Source organism: Fundulus heteroclitus, chromosome 13, assembly GCF_011125445.2.
Source record: "Fundulus heteroclitus isolate FHET01 chromosome 13, MU-UCD_Fhet_4.1, whole genome shotgun sequence".
NCBI classification, from domain to species: Eukaryota; Metazoa; Chordata; class Actinopteri; order Cyprinodontiformes; family Fundulidae; genus Fundulus; species Fundulus heteroclitus.
The window spans coordinates 22,658,261-22,682,323 of NC_046373.1; the positions used below are offsets into that span (position 1 = coordinate 22,658,261).

A 24,063-nucleotide genomic window follows, 5' to 3' on the forward strand; every position below is an offset into this window, starting at 1 on the left:
TCATTGCTGTGCAGAGGTCAAACACACTAGTTTAATAACTTTAGCTGCATAGTACACCTTTTGAAGAGATGTTTCAGGGGCAATATAGCTTAACTGTGGAGCCAAGCTCTGCTTCTGACGGTTTTTAAATCTCATCGTCACGATCAAATGTTCTTTCTTTATTTTTCCATAATCATTTGCACTAATTCTGCCTTGCACCCAGCTGAGGTTTCTCCATTGCTAAACCGCTTCTAATTGAGCCCAGAATAAAGCAGATGGACGTTTTTTTTACACCTGAGTGGGAAAATCAAACAGAACGCTCATATTAAACGTCGCCATAGTAGGCCACAGGTCTACAAAATCCTTTGCTGAGAAGAAAAGACGTTAGATCAGCGATACGCATTTGGAAACCGTGTTTCAGAAATTACAGCCAAACCTTTTATTTTACACAATCTTGCTGAATCTACAGGGTCGGGGGTTAGCAACGGCCTACGTTCATCTGCGGCTTACCAGACTCAAACTAATCTACAGGACAAATATCGTGAAGACTAACTCTCTCCCACGGGTTACCTGAATCCTGGGGACCAGAGGGCGCCTGTTTACCGTCTGCGAACACATGCACATCACCAACGGAAAACTCGGTTAAGTGACAGATCGCTGACGGTGACGCCTGGGACGTGAGACGACGGCTGAACTTACCGAGACCTGTCCCGACAGAACGCTGGGGCTCATGGGAGAGGTGACGGAGATGGACGGGCCGACTTTCTGGGATTCGAAGGAACTGGAACCTGAACGCAGAACACAAAGGTCCGTTCCACTTGAGCCCGTTTTGTCCAACACAGTCCGGGACGGTCTACTACAGACATGTCAATCTGGTTTGATTTTATAGCAGAGGTTAAACCAAAAAACTAACTCAAAGTCCTGAGGTAAAAGAAAATAAAGAGGGTAAATTACGTGACAAAAAGCTAATAAATAATTAAAGTTAATATGAAATAGACAACAACTAAAGTAAATTATTCAGACATAATTATTCAGCCCATGCAGCGCAACATTACCACACGTCACTGAAAAGTTTGTTTTGAATGTGTTTCTTCAATGTCTGATGCTAAAAAAGCACACAAAATATTTCCTGTTGTAGGTCAGTTAAGATCACCAAAAAGCTGATTTTCAGACTTTGTTCAGATGCAGATATTTACATACCCTTCTTCTGGTAAGACACAAGCTTCTCGTTATAGTTTTCTGGGAGTTTGGCCCATTCCTCATGATTTATTTTTTCTCTCTCCATGGTGTCACATGGGGGAGCAGGTGAGGTGTTGCCTTCAAATACGATCATAGGTGTGCCTCAGTTTAACAAACAAAGTTGTGAATTTACTCATCCGAAGTTTATAAAGCCCAGAAATCATCATCTGGACATTCCAGAAATTCTTGTAGGGTAAACTGGACAATTCTACACTTTTAAGGGTTCCAACACATTTGTCATGTAAAAATGCCAAATTTTTACAGCCGTTTCTTAAGCTCTCAGAGCTGAACATTTATTTCAAAATACTAAAACTCACTTGTAATTTATGCCTGATACGTCTACAGCCTGCAGCAATATGCACTGCTAAAAGGGAACTAAAAGTAAGTCAGCTTTTCTTGAAATTAGTGTATTTCTCCTTGATTTGTGCAGGCAAGTTTAAGTGATGTACCATTATATTGTACCAAAAATATTAATTCCATTGGCAGATAATCTTATTTATCCGTTCAAATCAAGGACAAATACACTAATTTCAGAAAACCTTTACTTACTTTTAGTTCCCTTTTTGCAATATAACACCTGCCAAAACAGGAAACTTGGAGTTAAGAAGAAATAAGGAAGTAAGGACTTAAGGAAGAAAAAAAAGAAGGAAGGGGATAGGACAGTCTGAGTAAGGAGGGGAAAAAAACAGTATATGAGATGGGAATTAAGTAAGAACAAAAAGACGGAAAGATAGAAGTATACAAGGAAGGACACAAAGTAAGGAAGAACACAACGAAAGAAAAAAAAACGAGGGACAAATTGAGGGATGGAAATAAGGAAAACAGAGAGAAATGAAGCAGGGCACAAGACTTGAAGGAAAAAAGAAAAGGAAGGAAAGAACCAACAAAGGAAAGACCAAGGGACACAAGAAAAAAGATGGAAAGTAGGAAAACAGAAAGAAATGAGGTAGAACACAAGGCAGGAAGGGCAAAAGACAGGAAGGAAGGAAGGAAGGAAGGAACCAAGGAAAGACCAATGAACACAAGAGAAAGGAAGGAAGGAAGGAAGGAAGGAAGGAAGGAAGGAAGGAACGAAGGAAGGAAGGAAGGAAGGAAGGAACGAAGGAAGGAAGGAACGAATGAACGAACGAACCAAGGAAATACCAATGAACACAAGAGAAAAGAAGGAAGGAAGGAACGAAGGGAGGGAGGAACGAAGGAAGAAACAAACAACGAAGGAAGGAAGAAACAAACGAACGAACCAAGGAAATACCAATGAACACAAGAGAAAGGAAGGAAGGAAGGAAGGAAGGAAGGAAGGAACGAACGAACGAACGAACGAAGGAAGGAAGGAACGAAGGAAGGAAGGAACGAAGGAAGGAAGGAAGGAACGAAGGAAGGAAGGAAGGAAGGAAGGAACGAAGGAAGGAAGGAAGGAAATACCAATGAACACAAGAGAAAGGAAGGAAGGAAGGAAGGAAGGAAGGAAGGAACGAACGAACAAATGAACGAAGGAAGGAAGGAACGAAGGAAGGAACAAATGAACGAACCAAGGAAATACCAATGAACACAAGAGAAAAGAAGGAAGGAAGGAACGAAGGAAGGAAGGAACGAAGGAAGGAAGGAACGAACGAACAAATGAACGAAGGAAGGAAGGAAGGAAGGAAGGAAGGAACGAACGAACAAATGAACGAAGGAAGGAAGGAACGAAGGAAGGAAGGAACAAATGAACGAACCAAGGAAATACCAATGAACACAAGAGAAAGGAAGGAAGGAAGGAAGGAACGAACGAACGAACGAACGAACGAACAAATGAACGAAGGAAGGAAGGAACGAAGGAAGGAAGGAACAAATGAACGAACCAAGGAAATACCAATGAACACAAGAGAAAAGAAGGAAGGAAGGAACGAAGGAAGGAAGGAAGGAAGGAAGGAAGGAACGAACGAACAAATGAACGAAGGAAGGAAGGAACGAAGGAAGGAAGGAACAAATGAACGAACCAAGGAAATACCAATGAACACAAGAGAAAAGAAGGAAGGAAGGAACGAAGGAAGGAACAAACAACGAAGGAAGGAAGGAACAAACGAACGAACGAACCAAGGAAATACCAATGAACACAAGAGGAAGGAAGGAAGGAAGGAAGGAAGGAAGGAAGGAAGGAAGGAAGGAACGAACGAACGAACGAACGAAGGAAGGAACGAACGAACGAAGGAACGAAGGAAGGAAGGAACGAAGGAAGGAACGAAGGAACGAAGGAAGGCACAAACAACGAAGGAAGGAAGGAACAAACTAACGAACCAAGGAAATACCAATGAACACAAGAGGAAGGAAGGAAGGAAGGAAGGAAGGAAGGAAGGAAGGAAGGAAGGAAGGAAGGAAGGAAGGAAGGAAGGAAGGAAGGAAGGAAGGAAGGAAGGAAGGAAGATAAGAGGAAGGATAGAGAAGGACGGATGTAGTGTCTAAAGGAAGAATATTTCATTTAGACAGTGGGATGGGGAATAAAGTCTGTGAATGTGAATATTTTCCCATATTCTTGTTTTCTTAGAAATCCCTGAAATAATTCCCGACTTTTCCCCACGGCGAAGGAACCCAAAAGAATCTGCCAACAGCCTTTCCCATTATTCTGGCTTTTGACAGATGGAGATAATCAGATCAAGCTTAACTGAGCTAAAACAGGAAAACCTTTTAAGATTTAATGTCAGACAGAGAAGTGAAATAGGTTAATCATCTCCAGCTTCACAAGTCTACCTGAATGAAATCTGCAGAAACATTAACATTGACTACAGCAGCGTCTAAATGACCAGAAGCCTGGTGTCTGAAAACAGCCCAGCGGCTTTCAGGAAGCAGGTTTTTGGTGAACAGAAGGAAAAAATTATCTCTGTCGTGGTTTTCTGTGAGTTTCCGGTGAATAATATTCTTATGTAAAAACTCACTGGAGTCCAGGTGAACGCTGGAGGCGTCAGCTGCCCTTGAAACGTCTCTGCTGAGAAAGAACGAACAGGCGTCTGTTAATATCAGGTTAGAAATGCTCTCAGATGGACAATCTGTCGACATTTTTTGTCATTTATTTGGACCAAGCATTGAGTGCGACCCACCGAATGGGTCGGCACACCACCAGCTCCACCTGCGGTTCTGGTTTGGACTCCATGATGATGTCGTAGACCTCGTTGAATGTGGCGCCCTGAAGAACCCGACCGTTCCACTCCAGAACCTGATCACCTGAAGATTAAGGAGGTTGATGTTGAAAACGCCAACAGGGACACCAAAAAATTAACTTTTACTACAGTTTACCCTGCAAAAAGCCAATGAGCCATTTCAAAAGGTGACAATGACACCAAAAACTATCCTTTAAGCTTTTTTACACATCCGTCCACTGTCTATGCCTGCTTGTCCCTGCAGGGTTGCGGGTTCACCCTGGACATGTCCCCAGTCCATCACAGGGCAACACAGAGACACGCAGGACTAAAAACCAAACAAACACCGACACTCTCTCACTCCTGAGGGCAATTTGGAGAGACCGATTAACCCAGCAGTCGGAGATCCACAGTCTGATCATTTTAACAGACGGCTGGGGGAAGCTGGAGTACCCAGAGAGAACAGGCGCATTGCACAGGGAGAACATGCAGAAAGACTTTTCAGGCCAGGATTCAAACTCAGGACTGTCTTCCTGCAAGGCAGCAGTGCTACCAACTTCACCACAGCACAGCTGCTTACAAAGTGAAAGTGAAATAAAGCATGCAGGAGTGATTTGGAAGTAAAAAGATACTTGGTGCTTAGTATATTTTATAAAAACAACATCTGAGGAGAGCGGCGCAGCCTCGTATTCGGCCCTCCAGGGTGAATGATGGATGTAATCTAATCACAGCTACAGTACGTCTCTCCACCAGCTTTGCACATTTACATCTTTGCCCAATAGCTCACCTGTCATTAATTTAGATGTAAAATGTCTGTAAAACCGAACTTTCAAGCCTTGTGACCAATTTTTAATTAGTTTTGGGACTAGACTTTGACTAGGCCATTCCAGCAGACGAACATGCTTTTGTCTAAAACCATTAAAGTGTAGCTCTGGCTGTAGGACTATGTTTTCTTTCATGCATCTTCCCAGCAACTCTGACCTTGCAGAGGCCCCAGCAGGATGTTGCCACCACCACTTGCAGCGTTTGCACAAAGACCAGAAAGAAAAATCTGCTTGGCTCTTATCTGGAGCGCCTTCTTCCATGTTTGCTGTGAGACCGACATGTCCTGCGTCAAACCAAAGGTAAGATCCCTCGTGGTTTTCTCACAACAAGGACTTTTTTTCTCACCAATCATCAATAAAAATCAAGTTTCATTAAGTGCCAGACCAATAGTTGTCCTGTCAGTAGACGCCTGTGGATCTCTGCAGCTCCTCCAGAGGTACCATGGTCCTCCTGGCTGCTTCTCTAATTAAGTCCCTCCTCTCCTGGCCTGTCAGTTTAGGTAACTAGCCATATCTTGATAGGTTTTCTGCTGTACTATACTCTTTTCATTTTGCAATGAATGACTGAACATTGCTCTATGATATGTTATAGCTTTAGATTGCAGTTTTTAACCTAACCCTGCTTTAAACTCCACAGCTTTTAACCTGACCTGTATGCCACGTTCTTTAGTCTTTGTGATTCTGTTTGTTCACTAATGTCCTCAAACAAACCTCTGAGGCTGGATTGAGACTGAAATTAAATTACAGACAGAATTCACTAGATGACTTCTATTGTACTTTATTTAGGGGTATATTCAAGTAAAGGGGGCTGAATACAAATCCATGGCACACACATTTTGCATTAGTTAAGATATCGAAAACCATAAAAATGTTTCCTTCCACTTCACAGTTACCCACTACATTGTGTTTTTGTTGATTACATAAAATCCCAATTAAACATATTGTACTGTGTGGTTGTAACATGATAAAATGTGGAAAAGGTCAAGAGGCTGCAGATGTACAACCTGCCACAGCCTTAGAAAGGTTGTTTCACCTTTCAATATGGAGCAATGTGCTCCATATTGAAAGGTTATGGTAATGTTTCAATATCACCAAAGATTTTGGTAATGTTTTACTTCTAAAATGGAGAATTTTCTCTCAATTAAAAACACGGAGAAGCAACATTTGGTTCCTATACTCCATTTATCTGGAACAAACTTCCAGAAAACTGTAAAAGTGCTGAAAGCCTAAGTTCTTTTAAATGAAAGATAAAAACACATTTGTTTAGGATTTCCTTCGACTGTTCTAATTAAACGGTTTTAAACATAATTAGTTCAACTTTGTGGTCCAACTGTTTTTAATATTTTCTTTTAGTTTCTATTCTCCCATGTTTTATTTTGTTTCTACATTTTATTACAACTAGCTTTTATTCTGTTTTATTTTACTATGTTTTAATCATGTTAAGCACGTTGCATTTTCTTGGTTCTGAAATGTGCTATACAAATAAATTTGCCTTGCCTTGCCTCATCTCCAGGCTGTCTCAGTTTTGTTTTTACATCTTCATTTGGACTTTTTTTGTTTATCAAACCATCAGGTTGATGAACAGTAGAGAACAGCTGCCATTCAAAGTCCAACAGCAACCTTCAGAAAAACCAGAGCAAGACCACTTCACACGATTCTGAGAAATTCCCCTCTTATTAAAACAAGGAGAAGTCACGGGTCGGTTTAACACCACCTTTTCATGCTGCATATTGACCAAAAGCCACATGCAACACCTCATCTGTAAACACAAACCATCTGCCTAGATAACTTCATGCCTACCTGGTCTCAAATGTCCCACGGTGTCTGCGAGACTTCCTCTCTTCACTTTGGTGATAAACGCACACAGACGGCCAGACTCGGTCATCTTCCCACCAACAACCTGCGAACAGGTCGGCCGTCAGCAGGCCACAGAGCGTCACTGAGACGATGATAAAATGAGAAACAGGAGCATCACCTTGAGGCCCAGCAGGGCTCCTGTGTCTGCAGGAACCGTCCCGTCCTTCATCCTCTTGTTCAGGACGATTCGACCAATCAGACGCTCACCATCTTTGGATGGCTGCCACGTGACCGGCTGCTAATGGGTTACAAAGAGATACAAATATTGCTTCTTTTTTTTTTTAAACATTATTAAAAAAAAAACAGGAACTTTATGTATTCACAACAACGAAAGATTTAAGGGAAGGTTGAATGATGAAAAGCGTGTTAGCATTGAGGACCGGCTGGTGGAAATTACCATAGACATAGGCGCAGGCTCGCTGTGCCAGGCACCATGATCCCACCATTGGCTCTCCATGTCTCCTGGAAACAAGAAAATTATTTTAAATACAAAAATAGTTTTAAAAATCCATCTCTGGTTAAAGAAGGTACTTTAAAGTCAAAAGCTCTTTATTTCTCTCCCCATGGGAGAAACTTTCCTGGACAGAAGGGATTAGACTTCCCAGACCCCACTGCACTCTTCTGCACAAATTCATTAAGAAGCTAACAAAGTTTAACTGGAAATTGTAAGTATATAAAAAAAACACAATAAAAAGTTACCTAAATACATTATTGAAGGACCAAACTGTTCATAAAGGGATTTCTTATCTAGGTAGTTTTGCGTTCTTCCTGACATGTTCAGCTCTTGTGCCTGTGATGAAGAGCACCACACCTTTAGCACCACTCATTCCTGAAAGAAGTGACTTCTGCTGCTACCATGCCCGAATATATGTCAATACACACGCGTATAAGCCACAGTGAATGTACAGAAGACATCCTCTGCCTTATTTCTTTTTGTATTTTTTCTTTCTTGCTTTTTCTTACCTACTCCTTTTGATCCATGGTATTACGAGGACACACTGTGTATAAATTTGATGCACCTCGTCCTACTTGATTCCTCTTTCCTCTGACTACTGATTACTGAGCCGATGTGACGTGTGAATTTCTCCAATGTGAGATCAATACAGCCTATCTTATCTTCGTCCTGAGCTTAGTAAGACCTACTAAGAAGGGAGAACATGAGAGGTTTCTGCTAAAATGCAGTCTGCCTGTCTGAGGACGGGCTCCTCAGACAGATGTTTGAAGAGTTAGAGGAGCTGTTGTACCCATAATCTTTCCTCCGGTCTAAACCAAAGTACTTCCAACATGCTCGTCGTGTTTTCTTTAACTTGCCTGTGCATTGTACTCATTTTAATAGGTTTTATTTTTTGTCCTTGTAACGCAAAAATAAAGTAATGCAGTTCAAATCAGAGCTTTTGTTTTTACAGCCAAGGGGCCAGATCTGCACGCAATGCCATGCCATGAAATTGACTCAACACCTCCATATTAAACTCGGGAACGCCCAAATCAACAAAGCTTTTTTTTTTTTATTTATTTAAAATATGTCTACACATTGAAATCATGCTTGGGTTCTACTATCCGTTTTCCTTCAGCGTAGGATCATAACTCAACGTGACATCCTGCTTAACAACGTTTGGCACCAGGAGAGAAAAGAGAAGAAGTGCTTTTTTTTGAAAATGCATAAATATAATAAAATAAACTTATTTAAATCAGAGTTTTATATGAAGTTACACTCCTGGAATATTGAGCTGGGCGGTTCAGTAGCAGAGGAGGTTGTTAATCAGGTATTCGCTGTAATGATGTTAATGAAATGAATAACAGGTGCACTAAAGAGGCAACAACGAGACAACCCCAACAACAGGAAGGGTTTTGTAGGATGAGGCCACAGAAATATATCTTTTCCAAACTTTTTGTCTGCTTTTCAGTATTTTTCCATTTGACCGGGGTCAGTGTCGCTACTGGTAGCGTGAGGCAATACCTGGACCCTACAAAGGGTGCACAGTCAGTCCAACTCCACCAGGGTGGCACATCAAAACGTCCCATTACTAGAAGGTTTGTTGTGTCTCCCAGCACAGTCTCAGGAGACAGACAGTTACTCTAGGAGAGCTGGACAGAGCCGTCTAAAGTACTTAACCCATCAGCAGGACCGGTATCTGCTCCATAGAGCAACGGGAAACAGGATGAACACTACAAAGCCCTGGTCAGGATCTGGGAGGAGATATCTAAGCATATATGGGCCAAATGTGTTGCTGCAATAACATCTCTGCAAACTGGACCAGCTTACAGCGTCAGTTTTTTAGTTTCACTTTCTCTGCGACTTTGGATTAAACCCTCTGTGGGTCGATCCTTTTCATCAAAAGACGTGGCATCCTTTTGTTCCTAACATTAAACATTCCTTATTAGTATGGATATTCAGCATGTTTTTCTTTCTAATAGAGATCTGATGTCTTTACAATGTTTTCTTTTAATTTTTTTGAGCAGAGTACAAGTGTGAATTTAAAAACCATACAATTTATTGTTAATGGCTAAATTTTGCTAAGCAATAATTGCAATTTTTTAAAAATATTTTATGCTGTTCCTTTTTTAACAGAAGCCTCTCTTTGGGTTTTGTCGTATGTCGATGGTGTTATATTCTTTAAAAACATTCACAAATAAAACAAGGGATCCAATTTAAAAAGCCAAAAAGTCAGCTGTTGCTATTTGAATAGTAACAGAATTGTCCTAAAATGTGGGGAAATAATGTTAATAGAGCTGTTTTTGGTTAGCTTGTTAACTGAGATGTTTAATATATTTATCTCTTTTTACAGGTTTCAAAACTTAGTGTTCTTATTAAGACAAATTAAAAAAGGTATATTTGCAATTCCAACGAGTTGTTAAAGGTTAAGGAGTAACAAACTACAGAAAAACAAAACAAAAAAATAAGTAAATGCTCCATCATCAATCATTTTTCATTTAAAAGCTGGAACACTGAGCAGCAGCTGAGATTTTAACCTCCGTTCTGGACCTAAATAATCCAACAAATCAGGTACTGATGTGGAAATGTCACACTTTTAAAGATCAAACTCGTCTTATTTCTGATAAACATTGCCACAGTAAGTAAAAAAAAAAGCTCTTTTTAGATAATGTTTTGAGTTAATAAAGGATGAAGGTTGTACAAAACAACCAGGCGCATTGTGAAAAAGTAGTTGCTTCTGAAAGCAGTTGCTCCATAAATGGTTGTGGCAATCTTGGCAAGGAAAACATACCAGTAGAAAAAAAAAAAAAAAAAAAGAGAGGGCCTAAAAGCAAACCCTGAGGAATGCCATAATGTAATGGTCTCCCCTCCCCCCTTTTTTTGTAAACCGCTTTAAAATCTGTTAATTGCTGCAATGTAAATGAACTGAATTAAATTAAATTATTGGGACCGAGGAGCACAGAGTACTAGGCAGACAGAGGAGGTCCTTTTTACCAGGTACAAGTGAAACTGCTTACAAGCATCAACTGTAACGTCGGCACGCTGTTTAAGAAATGTCAAAAGCCTTTTGTTATCATAGTTTAACTCAAAAAGAGCTTAGAAAAACAAACATTTTCTCAAAATGTTCAAACCCCGCAGACTGCCACTACGTGTCCTTGAACAAGACCCAGCCTTAGCCCCAGATTGCTGCCCACTGCTCCCTAAGATGCAAAAGACACATTGTTTTTGGGAATGTATATTTGCAATGACAGAGTAGATTAGGAAGAGAGAAACAGAAAAAACACAGCAGACAAACCAGATTCTGCAATCCGAGGAATATTTTTTCAGTTTGTTTCACAAAGTTATCAAGTATTAATCCAAAAGTTGTTTGACTCATACTATTTAACCCTGTAAAATAAACATTTAAAGGCAGCAGCCTGGACCAAGCCAAGTTTAACATCATCAGGTAAAGAAAAACAGCCTTTTTAACCTCATTTCACAGAAAATGTTGACTTCACTTAAGAACGGTGCACAGCAGCTTTTTTCCTAACCAAGTTGCAAACTCTTCCTACAGTAAACAACTTCCCCCGCTGCTGGGGGGGCGTCTGACAGCTGCTCCTCCGCTCCTGAAAGATCGCCTACATCTGAAGGAACTTCATCCGTGTAAGTTCTCCACAGTAGACAATATCTCACTTCATAGTTTATTGTATATTAATCAAAACAATACAGTGTATTACTTGAACAGATCAGAAGGGTTGTGCGTGGCTGTGATAATTTTCTGACGGGGGTTTGACTCGGGAGCCCACATCAATCAAGGAGTCTGAATCCAAGTAAATTTAGACCAATTTAGACCACTATAAGTGGACAGGAAGTGTCTACTCGCAGGTCGCTGCCAGAAAGCATCTTCAAGCTCTGCAGTACTCACAGGTCTGCGGGGACGCCATGAAAAAGGACGAGGCTTCAGATGCAGAAGAAGAGAAGAAGAGCAGGAGTTGAACCTGCGGCTCCTCGGTCCTCCTCCTCCTCCTCCCTGAGTGTGGGAACACGATTTGCCCCGAGCTCTGCCTGCAGGCTGCAGGGCAGCTCATACCTGTCCGTAACGAGATTAACTCAGGCCAAACACAGAGTCCAGCCCTCTCGCTGCGACAGCATTGTGGCCCGGAGTTAAACTTCACCTGCTGTGTAAACCTGCTCTTTGTTTCAATGCGGGTCCTGCAGGTCAGAGAGCGGGTGGGTTGGGAGGCAACGTTTCATCAACTCCACACCTTTTCCGCCACGTTAGGACCCAAAAGAAGTTCCAGAAATCCAGGCAGCTTCCAGAAGAACTACGAGGAGTCCAGATCAGCAGGACATCCGGATCTCCTGGATGAATCTGGTTCTCATGTTTGCTGACTGGTGGTCCGCAGCTTTTGTTCCCTCCAGCAACGTTTCTATTCCTGTTTCCTTGCAGTGACTCCCGATAATCCACACTCTTCACATGTAATCCAATTGACCAAGAGCATAGACGGTGATTCGGTGACCCAACAGCACCAGAACAGGCAGGCTGAGTTGTTCTTCTCCAGACAGGACCGGATTGTCAGACAGGTTCTCCGGGATTCTTTTGAAGGTTTCCCAGTCGGCGTCGTTGAAGGTTTTTATGTCATCTCCTGCGGAGGTGTCTCCAGCAACGCGCCGTCAGCGACTCTGAGCTGATCTATCACTTCTGAACCTGATGGGAGGAGCCGGGAGTCACTCTGAGCCAATCGGACTTCATTGTTTCTCCTGACTTCGGGTCCAGAGACGCAGAAGATTAACTGAACGCAGCAACTCAAATACGTTGACGTTTATGACGTCAAGATCCAAAACGCTGAAGACCGAACTCTCAGGAGTGTTTCTGCATAAACGGACCACGAGGCAGCTGAAAGAGAACAGTACACCCAGCAACATGGAGAAAAAACTAAAACAAAAAAACAGCATAACTCCATAAAGAAAAGCTTTGCATGGTAATTGAAGCTTGAAAACAGCATAGAAAATGTTCAGTGGAACACCAAGAGCCTTGTTTGGTGGTGCAATCCTCATGTGTTGATGAGAAGTTTCATTTCACGCCAACCTGAGCTACAATGCTTGGAGAAAAGCCCAATAAATATTAATTTCCAAAGCTCAGGAATGTAAGGTGAAACAATATTAAAGCACGTGCTGCATCCTTCTTCTTACTGACCACTACGACGCAAATGTTATCTACACTTAGAAAGAGATAAAATCTTTTACAAGTTTAAAAAAGGTACCAAGGTTTTAAATAGGCCATTATCCATCACACGGTTCCAACATTTAAAGTCCTTTAGAAGTGGCGACTGAGAAAATGCCAGAGTAAATATAGTTTGCTGCAGAAAGTACAGAATATTCCTGCCCCCCAATTATCACTGTTCCCCTACCAGACAGTTGTGTAGTCCCTCCACGCTGTAGTGGTTTAAGTCTTTAAATTGTGAAGGTATGCTGTGGGGACCCCTGAATATGGGAGCACACTGCAAAAAGGAAACTAAAAGTAAGTGAAATTTTCTTGAAATCAGTGTATTTTTCCTTGATTTGAGGAGCTAAATAAGACTATTTGCCAATGGAATGAGTATTTTTACCCCTAAAATAAGATAATTAGACATCCTGCACTTGAAATAAGATGATGGAGAGGAATTGTTCCTATTTTAAGTGCGAAAATCTTATTCCATTGGCAAATAGTCTTATTTACCTGGTCTAATCAAGGAAAAATACACTGATTTCAAGAAAATTTCACTTATTTTTAGTTCCCTTTTTGTAGTGCAGACAAGAACTATCTCGCTCACACTGCAAGTCAGCTTGGTGAATATAGACAGAGATTATTTTACCAATCTCTTGGCGACCACTCGGCATCATTAAACTAGTGGTGGGGTTTGGTGGTACTCCAGAAAAGAACAAAAACAAAAGACAAAAGTGCTGCCCAATGCGTATTGACAGGAACAGACTAAGCCTGGGAAACAACAAAGTCCTATAATGTAGAACCCCACTACTCTGAAAAAAACAAAACAAGAACCTGCAACCAAAATATAGAACAGATTGGGGTTAAAGAATTGACTGGTGTGGCAGGGGTCTCACTGGAACCCTCTGTTGTGAGGCTAAGGAAGTGCAGGTGAAGCTGGTTGGAGGTGAAGCCAGATTCAGCTGTAAGAAGATTACCACACTGAGCTAATTTAAGTCAGAGACGCAGAGAACACATACACCGTGTCTCCTGCTCAGCTCTCCCTCCTTCCCGCTTCCTCTCTCAGTTTAAAGCCTGAAAACTCATGATATCAGACTGAAAGCCACAAGTTCCAGAAATAAGGGAAAAAATACGTCACATTTCCACTAGAGGGCAGAAGAACATCTAAACTAATGCAATGTTCTGTTGTGTGAAAACTCTAGAGTCAAACACACATGCTTATTTCACTATGGCAGATACCACCTCTGTTTTAAGTTTAATTTATCTAATAATAGAATTTCTTCTAGAAAAAAAATCATATAAAAATATAAAAATTGGGTTTTAATAAATTAATACCAAAGGTCATTCTTTGCATATGTAGTGTATTAATTTATATCAGCAGTCTGCATTGGTCATCCTTTCAACCCTAAAATTAATTTAACACTTTCTCTAACTCACAGGGCTTTTCATGTTTAAATGACTTACAGGAAATCTACTCATCCCTCTGCTCTGAACCCCAGAACAGCAAAAACAGAGCCAAAAGTAAGGAAATTTTTCTTGAGATTAGTGTATTTGTCCTTGATTTGAACATGCCAGTTAAAATGATCTACTAATGGAATAAGATTTCTTTCACTCAAAATAGGAACAACTCATCTCCATCTTATTTCAAGTGCAGTATCTTATTTTAGGAGTCAAAAATACTCATTCCATTGGCATATAATCTTATTTATTTGTTCACAACAGGACTAATATACTCATTTCAAGAAAACTTTTTACAGTGTAGCCTATTTAATTCCTCCCCTTGAGCTGTTTCCCCATTTATCTGCATAGCAACCCTGTGTACCAGCACTGAACATCTGGAAATTGACATGTTTGCCCATTCTAATATTAAAAATGAACTTCAGGTTTCAAGTCTTGCCACAGAGTCTCAGTGATTTTTCTGGGCCTTTCTAATAAAGTGAGTAAACTTTAATCTAAACCATTCCCTTGCTCCCTTTCTTTGTCCAGAAAACACAGCGCAGGTGTATATCAATTAAAAAGTGGAAACATCATAAGGACACCCTGCTAAGTGGGAGAACACCACCATCAACTATTTAATCTGTAACTGCAGTCAGTAGTACAAGTAGCAAGGGGTTCTGGGTAATCTTTAGAGCAATGGCTTTACTGCATTTACATAACGTAGCTATGAATTTATGTAGACGGATAACATCAATATACTCCTGAAAGAGTATAAAACTTAATTAACCTTAATTTGTTTTTGATATAAGTGGCTTGATATTATTCTAACTATCTTTTCAGTACATGGCTACCTAAAAGCAACATGTGGCGTCATTCCAGAGAGATGAATGTGCTGCGTCAAGATCCATAGATCCAGTAGTTCTTATTGTTGGAGAATAGGAGCTGGGAGCTATATTTTAGGGTATTGGATGAAGCCCAAGATCAAAAGTAAAAAGGTACAAGAGGATGTTTGTCTTTTTCCACGAGGCATCACAGCACGGTCGGCTCGATCAGAACTTATTCAGCAGCTGCGTGAATGGCGACCATCTGGCTTTCTAATAATTCTGCGATACTGCCAGTAGATGGCGCCACATCTGTTTATGTCAGCTCATCGCGCCCGTTACTGGGGTTCTATTTAGGCTCCAAAATCAAAACAATATTTGGATGGATACTTGGAGTATATAACGCTATTTTAATCATAATCAACTGGATTTTGGTCTTTTTGTCATAGACATATAACATGGCTATATATATATCTTTATAGGATTTCCCCCAGAAAATGGGCAAATCCTGGCCGCAGGTGTCGGCGTGAGATGTGGGAAGTGCGCACAATACCGGGTTGGTGTGTGTAAGTGTGTGTAAAGCTAATAACACCTAGCATGTCAGCTATTTCGACCGGGAACATTTCTCCCTGACAGGACCTTTACTCACCGTTTTATACCGCTCTCAAACAACGACACATTTAAAACAAACAGGCGATGTTTATAAGCCTGGTGGTCCCCCAGGCTTATAATACGCTGGAGGAAACCCTGCCTTTAAGACACAGCTGTAACTTACTCAGTCCTAAAGCAGACAACACTGTGGATTTTACACCCTTCATCCCCCACACACTTTACAAAAAACGAGTTTGTCGTTTCATAAACAATAACAAACAGTTCGACCTGTAGCCTCCTACACCTTTAAGCACTTACTGTCAGGCTCATCACAGCTGGTGTATTCAGGTGTGGTCAACAGCTCCTCCTCTGAACTGCTGAAACTCCCAATCACGCGCATCTTCCCCATCATCCTCCCCCTCTGTGCCATGCTCTCGTTGGGGGGTTTCCTCTTGAGGGCGGAGCTCGGGTCCAAGAGTTGGTGTGGCAGTGGGCTGCGGCGAGGGGATGTAGGGCTGAGATGATTGGGAGTCCTGTCAACCGAGAACGATCTCTGACCTCCAGAACCAATCAGCCCCTGAGGCCGATTCTGGCGGACAGCTGAGGAGCAAAAAATAAAAAATAAAAAAAAACAGGTCAGGCTTAAGTCTGACATGGAAAAGCGAGGCATCAACAGTGAGTCTGGTGTTAACTTACCTGTATGTCTCAGGTTGAGGTGTTCAGGTTCTGCAGCAGCCAGGGAGACGTCGCTGTGCCGACGCTGGTGGCGGACCCGGCCGACCTGAGCCAACATCCTCATGGTCTCCTCGCTCGGCTGCGGCTTCACGGGGTATCGAGCAAGGTTGGGGTCACTCCGGTAGCGAGCCTGAAACTCCTCCTCCTGCCGCCGCCGTAACTCATGGTCCAGCAGAACCTGGTCAAAGGGGTGGTCCTGATCGAGGAGGAGAGAAGAGGTCAACATCCTAAGCCAAGTCTAGCTAAAAATACTCCAGTTAGCTTCAGATTCAGCACTTTGGTAAATGTTTTTTATTAATCTAGCTTTGGCATTTGGACCACATTAGATCCACTCCCTTTCAAAGTCTGTGGTCAGATTTAGACTAGATTTGGCCACACAACATACCTCCTGTGAAACCCTTTACATATTTGTGGAAATAATTCAATCTGCAACAGGTCCTGCGATGATGAAGTAACTTTTTCAGGATGATACTGCATCCATCCTCTGAGCAAAGAGCGTTTAAACCTTTCTTTATGGGAAGGCAGCACAACTTTATATATATATATATATATATATATATATATATATATATATATATATATATATATATATATATATATATATATATATATATATATATATATATATATATATATATAAATAAAATAAGCTGAGAGATGAACAATAATGTTTATCAAGAGTGAAGTTCATGCCGGAAAGAGATAAGCCAGAGGAGGAGCAAAATGAGACCGGTGGTGATGTTTTTAAATCCCTGATTTCAGATTTTTGTGCCACAATTAAAATAACTTCATAACAGATTTTGGAGGCATTTTTTACTCAGCGAGAATATTAAATAAAATTTGACAATCAGTTCAGTCAAAGTAGTTGTTCCACATATTTCCCAAGATTTGCAGCCTAGTCAAACCTGGTCTTGATTATTCCTCATGAAATGCAGATTATTTAAACCTGTCAAACCCCCATTCTCTTGAGCTTGGCATGGTCCTAGCAGAGCTAGAAGCTTTTAAAACCATTGAAATCCCTCCATCTTTAATTGTATTAATTAAAAGAAAGAATTCATTGTTTTCAAATTCATTTGTAATGATTTAGTGTGGTTATAACTGAGGTATTATGTTTTAAATTGGACCTAAAATAACATCAGAATGCAAACAAATTTAAATCAGCTTATATTTTTTAGAAAAATGTGTTCTAAATAATTCAATATATATTTAACAATTCTAATTATAGTACTTTTTTAACTAAAACTGAAGCGTCTTTACTCAACTGCTGAGTCAGAAATCAGGCTTTAAAGAGTAGCTGCAATATATTAGCATTGTTGTTACACACAGCATCAACTGGATGCATTTTTCAAGAGAATCTGAAAATAAAGGCAAACCTACTTAAACAAACATCACATATTTTACCATCATTAAATGGAATAAAAACTAATAAATATGAAGTAAATACGAAGAAATAGAAAAGAAATTCACTTTTGAACAGTACAACATTGGTGGAAATTATATCCCCACAATAAATATTACATTTCAAAGCAGGTGTGTCATTATTATAACTCATAACTCATTGGTATAACCAAGAATTTTGTATGTACAGTAAAGCCCAAAACCACTCAGTGCCTCATAGCGGCTGGCTGATTCTGCTTCACAGTAATCTGTTCAGTTTTCCAACATGTTTCTTCTAACCTGAAGTAATAAAAACAATCTGGAGTGGCCCTCCGGGGTGTAAAATAAATAAGGGTGATGACAAAGATCAACATATCAGTGAAAACATGCCAAAAGCTGGTTAGCAATGATAAAAAAAAGGGTTGGATTTCATGTAATATTATTACGGATTTGTCCATTCATTATTGTTATTATAATATTATAATTTTAGACATGCAATTTCTTTAAAGTTAAAAACAGATTAATGCACTACAAAAACGGAACTAAAAATAAATAAAATGTTCTTAAAGTTAGTGCATTTGTCCTTGATTTGAGCAGGTAAATAAGATTATCTGCCAATGGAATAAGTATTTTGACCCCCTAAAATAAGATAATTAGACATCCTGCACTTGAAATAAGATGATGGAGATGAGTTGTTCCTATTTTAAGTGCAGAAATCCTATTCCATTGGCAAATCATCTTATTTACCTGCTCAAATCAAGGACAAATACACAAATTTTACGAACATTTTACTTATTTTTATTCCATTTTTGCAGTGTGATCTTATTCAAGCTTGATTCTCCTTTTTGTTTTTGTTCTGTTCAGAAATAAAACTTTTTGATTAGCTGAAAACAATTTTTTCCATCTAAATCTGTCAGGGGTAGATGCATAATTATGGACTTATCTGTATAAATAACGAACACACAGATTTATAAGCAGATAAAGTTTGAATCTGTGCGACCCACCTGTGAGTGCCAGCGGCCTCGTCTGTCTTTGATCGGTCGCCTCTGGACGCGTAGCTCCTCCTCGCCGTTGCCATGGTAGCTGTGTAGCGAGCGGGGGCGGCGATCCGTGCCGTGGTCGGAAGGCGAGCGAGGCATCCTGCCGCCATCGTAATACGACGCCGAGGGGCTCCGCCTCCTGTCGGACACACAGAACAAACCAATCAGATGTGAGGAGACGTCATTTGTATCGACTGAAGCGGCGTTTTTTTTCTCTTTTTCGCTGTTCGGTGAAAAGGAATTTTTTTTTATAGCTGTTGTCTTAATTTAATAACCAAGAAGCATATTTGATGTTGAAACAGAAGTTCATGGTAATTAACAAGAGGCTGCTTTCAATCAGGCTGGAGATCTGATTACGGTTCTATGAAGAAATGGTCCATTTAAGGTGGTTGATTTCCTGGCATGAACCCAGTTTTTAAGAATAGTTCACATATTTCCCATCAGGCTGAGATCATGACGGTCAGCCTGTCTAACCCACTCTAACCAGGTTTAACTTGTGTTTGGGACCAACTTTTCTACTCTTCGTCCTTCATAAAGATGGCGATGAAACAGCCCCATAACCTGACAACTGCCCCGCTCGACTGCTTCGTCTCGTCAAACTGATCCGTCATTGTATTGTCTGATTGTAAAATATTTCTCCAGAAGACTTTTGGCTGGTCCGTGTGGGTAGATGGAAATATTGACCGGGAGGTTTCTGCCGCAAAACCTGCCGTCCCCCTCTGTCCACGGCAAAGTAAAACCAGCTCAAATATGAACAATGGCACTGATGTTCCAGCAGGTTTATGATAGTCTTGATACTTGGGTCTTGAGTTGTTGCTGAACATTTATTTTTCTTCTAAAGGGGGACACTTTAGGTCAGATGGTTAAAGACTTGGACGCATTACTTACATTATGATGTTATAATTGCCTCTCCTCTGCCTCTAGCGGAGGAGTTTAAGGGTCTTGGTGTCTTGTTCAGCAGTGATGGTAGGATGGATGGATGGATGGATGGATGGATGGATGGATGGATGGATGGATGGATGAACAGACTGACTGATTAATGCAGGAGCTTGTTTCATCTGTTGTGGTGAAGAAAGAGCTGAGCCACAAATATGGCCATGAGGTATTGATCATAACTGAAAGAACGAGATCCTGGCCGAAATTAGCTTCCTCTGGCAGGTGGCTGGACTCAGCCTTAAGGTGCGTTCACACTGAACGAGATCAAGGTGAATGGAGCGAGTAATTTAGATGTTGTCCACATGTAAAAGGCGCATTCAAGAGCAAATTAACGGTCCGCGACGCGAACGTGGCGCTTTGATCGATGCAAATGGCACGAATTGGGCACAAAGAGGAAAATCAAATTTCGCTTGAGTTAAAAAATCTGAGCTTTTCTGTCAATTCGTGTCGAAGGTCCTCCTCGCTCATTTATTTAAAAGCACAATTTTTTTATGTTACATATTTAGGACAATTAGGCTATATTTCTATTGAACAATTATGCTGGTGAAGATTCTCAGTCATCCAGGTCATGGTCATTCCAAAAAAAAGTAAAAAAAAAAAAAGCTCCAGGAAGCTTCCTGGAGAGGAAGCGAAACGTCTTCTACTACGGAAAACAAGTCCAGTTCCTTTGTTTTTTACTTTTTTTAATTGAACAATGATGGATTTACTGGCCTAAGACGTGTGTAGTTTGTGTCCTGGAGTGAGATCTGTCCCCCCCAGGAGGTCCTCATGCTGAGTCCTGGAAAGCTGGAAGTAGCTGCTGGAAGCGACTGCCATCGAGACGCAGCTACAGGTGGTGGTGCCTGCCAAACCGGGTGCTTTCTACATTATATACAGTACCGTGACTCGCTCAGTAAAATCCTTCTCCACCACGGTGAGCTGAACAGACAGGAGGACATCTAACCGGTAAGCAGATAGACGCTCCTCGTATTTGATGACATGGTGAAGCGAGCTGGGGGAATACTGGCTGCGCTGATTGTTTCCGAGAGACGAAATGTCAAGCGACAAACCGCAGATGATTAATGCGAAAACTTTGCTTTGTTTGTGGTCAGTGTGAACGTACAATTAGACATGGTGCGAAGAGTTTAAAGTAGAGTTGCTGCTTCTCCTCATCGAAAGGTTGAGGTGGTTCGGGCATCTGATAAGGATGCCCCTGGGGCCTCCTTTTGGAGGTTTTCTGGGCCTGTCCCACTGGGAAGAAACCCTGGGGAAGATCTAGAGTCTATTGCAGGGTCTATATATGTTGCCTTGTACCTGGACCTGTGTAATGACAATAAAGTTGAATCTAATCTAATCTAATCATCTAATCTAATATCCCATCTGGCCTGGGAGAGCCTTGGTTTCCCCCAGAATGACATGAAGCATGTCGCTGGGGAGAGGGATGTCTGAGTTTCTCTCCTGGACCCATTGCCCCCGTGACCCAAATTCGTATGAGCAGAAGACAAAAGATGGATGGTTGGAAATAAATGATTGCAAAGATAAAATGTATGTTCGTCCCTTTGATTAATGCATGTAAGCTTCTGACTGGGCTAAGGCTGCTGGAGGACATAAAGACCCATTTCTCTCACTCTGCTGAGTTCTCCTACTGTTCTCCAGTTTGGAATTATTTGTTGTTATTTCAACTTTTAACTTTATGTTCTCTTTTTTTCTCTTAATAGTAGGTACAACTTCTGTTTAGCGTCCTGGGGGGCAGATCATCTGCCGTTACCCTCTATGACATTTTTCCTGGATCAGAGCTTCAATGCTTTTTTGTGTCTCTGCTCTGTCTTCTCTAACCATTCACACTGAGCCTGGTTCTGGTTCTGCTGGAGGTTTTTCCTTCCTGTTAAAGGGGACTTTTCCTTTCCACTGTCGCTTCATGCATGCTCAGTATCAGGGATTGCTGCAAAGCCATCAACAATGCAGACGACTGTCCACTGTGGCTCTGCGCTTCTCCAGGAGTGAATGCTGCTTGTTAAGACTTGATGCAACCTGCTGGGTTTCCTTAGAGAGGAAACTTTTTGACCAACCTGTCTGTATGAGTTTATTGCCTTTAAAGTGCTTTGTAATGTTCCTTGAGATGACATGTGTTGTGAATTGGTGCTATATAAATAAAACTGAACTGAATTGGCAAATCAGAAAAAGTCCCACAACAAATCTCTGCATCTGGTTTGTGTTTTTTTTCTGTGGGTTTTCTTTTTTGTAAATCAGATGCATTATTTCATGAAGGATTTATTTCTAATTTGCTCCAACCATAGCAGACACATCAATATTACCAATAAAATGTTCAAATACTGCAAATCAGTCAGATAACAATGAGCACTTCTCCTTTGATAAGTTTATGCAAACACTTACTCGCTTAAGTAGTATTTTTTTTTTCATTTAAGTCTGAAGGAGTACTTAAACAGTCTTTTTAAATCATAATGTTTACTGTTGCTGTATGGCAGATATCGCTACAGCAAGTAACAAATGGAACGAAGTAAGACAGAAGGAGGGAAAGATGAAATGGAGGGAGGATACAAGGAAGTAAAAAAGGAAAATTGGACAAGACTGGACTGGAGGTAAAATACAAGGAAATGAAGACAGAGAGAGGTATGATGCAAAAAAAGGACATGTTAAAGAAATGCAGAAAAGAGAGGAAGGATGTAGGACACAAGGAGGAAAGGAAGAGCAAACAGAAGTGAGGTAGGATAAACTGGAAACTGGAGAAAAGGAGTGGAGGATGCTATGGAAAGACAAGCAAGAAAAGAAAAAAGCACACAGGAAAGACAGCAAATGGGCAAGAAAACGGGAAGCACACAAATAAAAAAGGAGGGAAGTAGGACACTAAAAGGAAAAGAGGACAAAAAAGAAAGAAGGTAGGAAACAAGGAAAGAAATAGAGGAAAAAAATATTTTCCATACTTTTTTTCCATACTTATCCAGACCTGGAAAACAATGAAATCATTTTCCAGAGTTTTTCTGACTGTGTAGGGAACTGACATTTATTGAACATTTCACAGAAACATCAAAGGACTGAAATTGAGCTTTTTTTCTGATCTCAGGTCACAAATGTGAACCATTTTTTAAATGTAAGCCGAGGGAGACGAGTTGCGCAATAATTTCAGCTTTTAAAGCTCTGTACCCGCCTTAATTTTGACCATGGCAATCTTTTGGGTCATTCAACCTACGTAAGTGTTCATGGCATCATTTAAAAGTTCTTTAAATGCAGAACAACTGTAGAGATTCTGCAGTTATAACATTTCTACTCAGAATAAAACTCACTCACTGCTCGGCATCTAAATCCAGCTCCACCATCCTTCTCCCAACAACTAAGCTGACAAACGCTCCAGTGAAGATAACTAATAACCGAGTGTCCGGGGAGCATACTTACATGCGTTTACCGTGTCCTGTCAGCGTGCACTAATACACCCGTCATGCAGATGCAAGACGACACGCTGGCACGCTCATTTCAGCCGGATAAAACTCTGCGGGCGGACGAGGATCCAGACATTTGTGTTTGAAACCTGCTTTTTGTGCTCAGGTGTGTCAACAAAGAGCCTCTTCCTGGCTTTCTGTGAGCCTCGTGTGCCGGTTCAACACACGACACATTGACACACATTAACACACACTCAGCAGGTTTATAACTGACAGCTGGAGTACAACTGATGCTCCCCCCCCCTCCTTCCTTGCAGCCTGTGTCATGACACTCCCTCTCTTCAGTGCCATCCATCTCACTCTGACTCCGCCCACCTAAGGTATTACGTCACCTGTGCTAGCTCCTGTTAGCCTGTGTGTGTTAGCCTGCTGTATTTAGCAGCGGCAATAATCCCCAGTGAGCTGCGGGATTATTATTCTGTTAATCTGATTAGCGTGTGTGTCAGAGTTTGTGTATATGGGGGCTGTGCATGTTTGATGGGGAGGGCGGGCTTTGGAAAGCAGGTACAGCCTCTCTCTCTCTCTCTCTCTCTCTCTCTGTGTTGAACATGGGGTCTGGAGGTAAATTTTGTGTGTGATCTAATTATGACTGAGTCAGACATCAGAGGACGGGTCTGAATTTTACTGACTCAGCAGTAACAACCTGCAGACGTAACCGAGGGTTAAATGATTCTCTTTGTGGAAGAAGCTTAAAAAATTATCCCAACAACATTTGGTGTTTCTTTCAGTTTCTCTTTTCCTACCTGTTAATGTCATTTTTATCTAAATTGTTCCAGACCTGCAAACCCTTCTTAGCCTTAAACAGGTTCTAAGAAGCACTTTTCCAGAAAAAAAACAACTCTTTTAGCTTAATTTATTTATTTATTTATTTGTTTGTTTGTTTGTTTGCCTAAATCTTACTGATGAAAACAAGGACCGTAATGGACTCTGAATCAGAATCAACTTTAATCGCCAAGTAGGTTTGCACTTATAAGGAATTTGACTTGGCATTGATGGTGCAGACAAAAAATAAGAATACAGTAAAATAAGAAGTAAAAGGATATATACACGGAGGCTGTATAC

General features: G+C 40.9%; 1 protein-coding gene across 14 annotated transcripts in view; it reads right to left on the bottom strand.

Moving 5' to 3' along the window:
- Window positions 1–24,063, bottom strand: part of rims2b (regulating synaptic membrane exocytosis 2b) — a 62,868-nt gene that overhangs the window by 28,639 nt on the left and 10,166 nt on the right. For 8 of the 14 annotated variants that reach the window (XR_004932278.1, XR_004932277.1, XM_036145380.1 and 5 more), the window contains 10 exons: window positions 18,596–18,770; window positions 16,176–16,410; window positions 15,798–16,079; window positions 7,410–7,474; window positions 7,131–7,250; window positions 6,956–7,055; window positions 4,293–4,416; window positions 4,131–4,180; window positions 679–767; window positions 550–585 (listed from right to left, as the gene is read on the bottom strand). Coding sequence is in view for 12 of the 14 variants with exons in the window: in XM_036145380.1 (XP_036001273.1) it covers window positions 550–585; window positions 679–767; window positions 4,131–4,180; window positions 4,293–4,416; window positions 6,956–7,055; window positions 7,131–7,250; window positions 7,410–7,474; window positions 15,798–16,079; window positions 16,176–16,410; window positions 18,596–18,770 (1,276 nt within the window). In the remaining 2 variants the exon portion in view is untranslated. Of the gene's footprint in view, window positions 1–549; window positions 586–678; window positions 768–4,130; window positions 4,181–4,292; window positions 4,417–6,955; window positions 7,056–7,130; window positions 7,251–7,409; window positions 7,475–15,797; window positions 16,080–16,175; window positions 16,411–18,595; window positions 18,771–22,957; window positions 23,149–24,063 lie in introns of those variants that run through there. The other 6 variants (XM_036145384.1, XM_036145385.1, XM_036145391.1 and 3 more) reach the window with 5 other exon arrangements.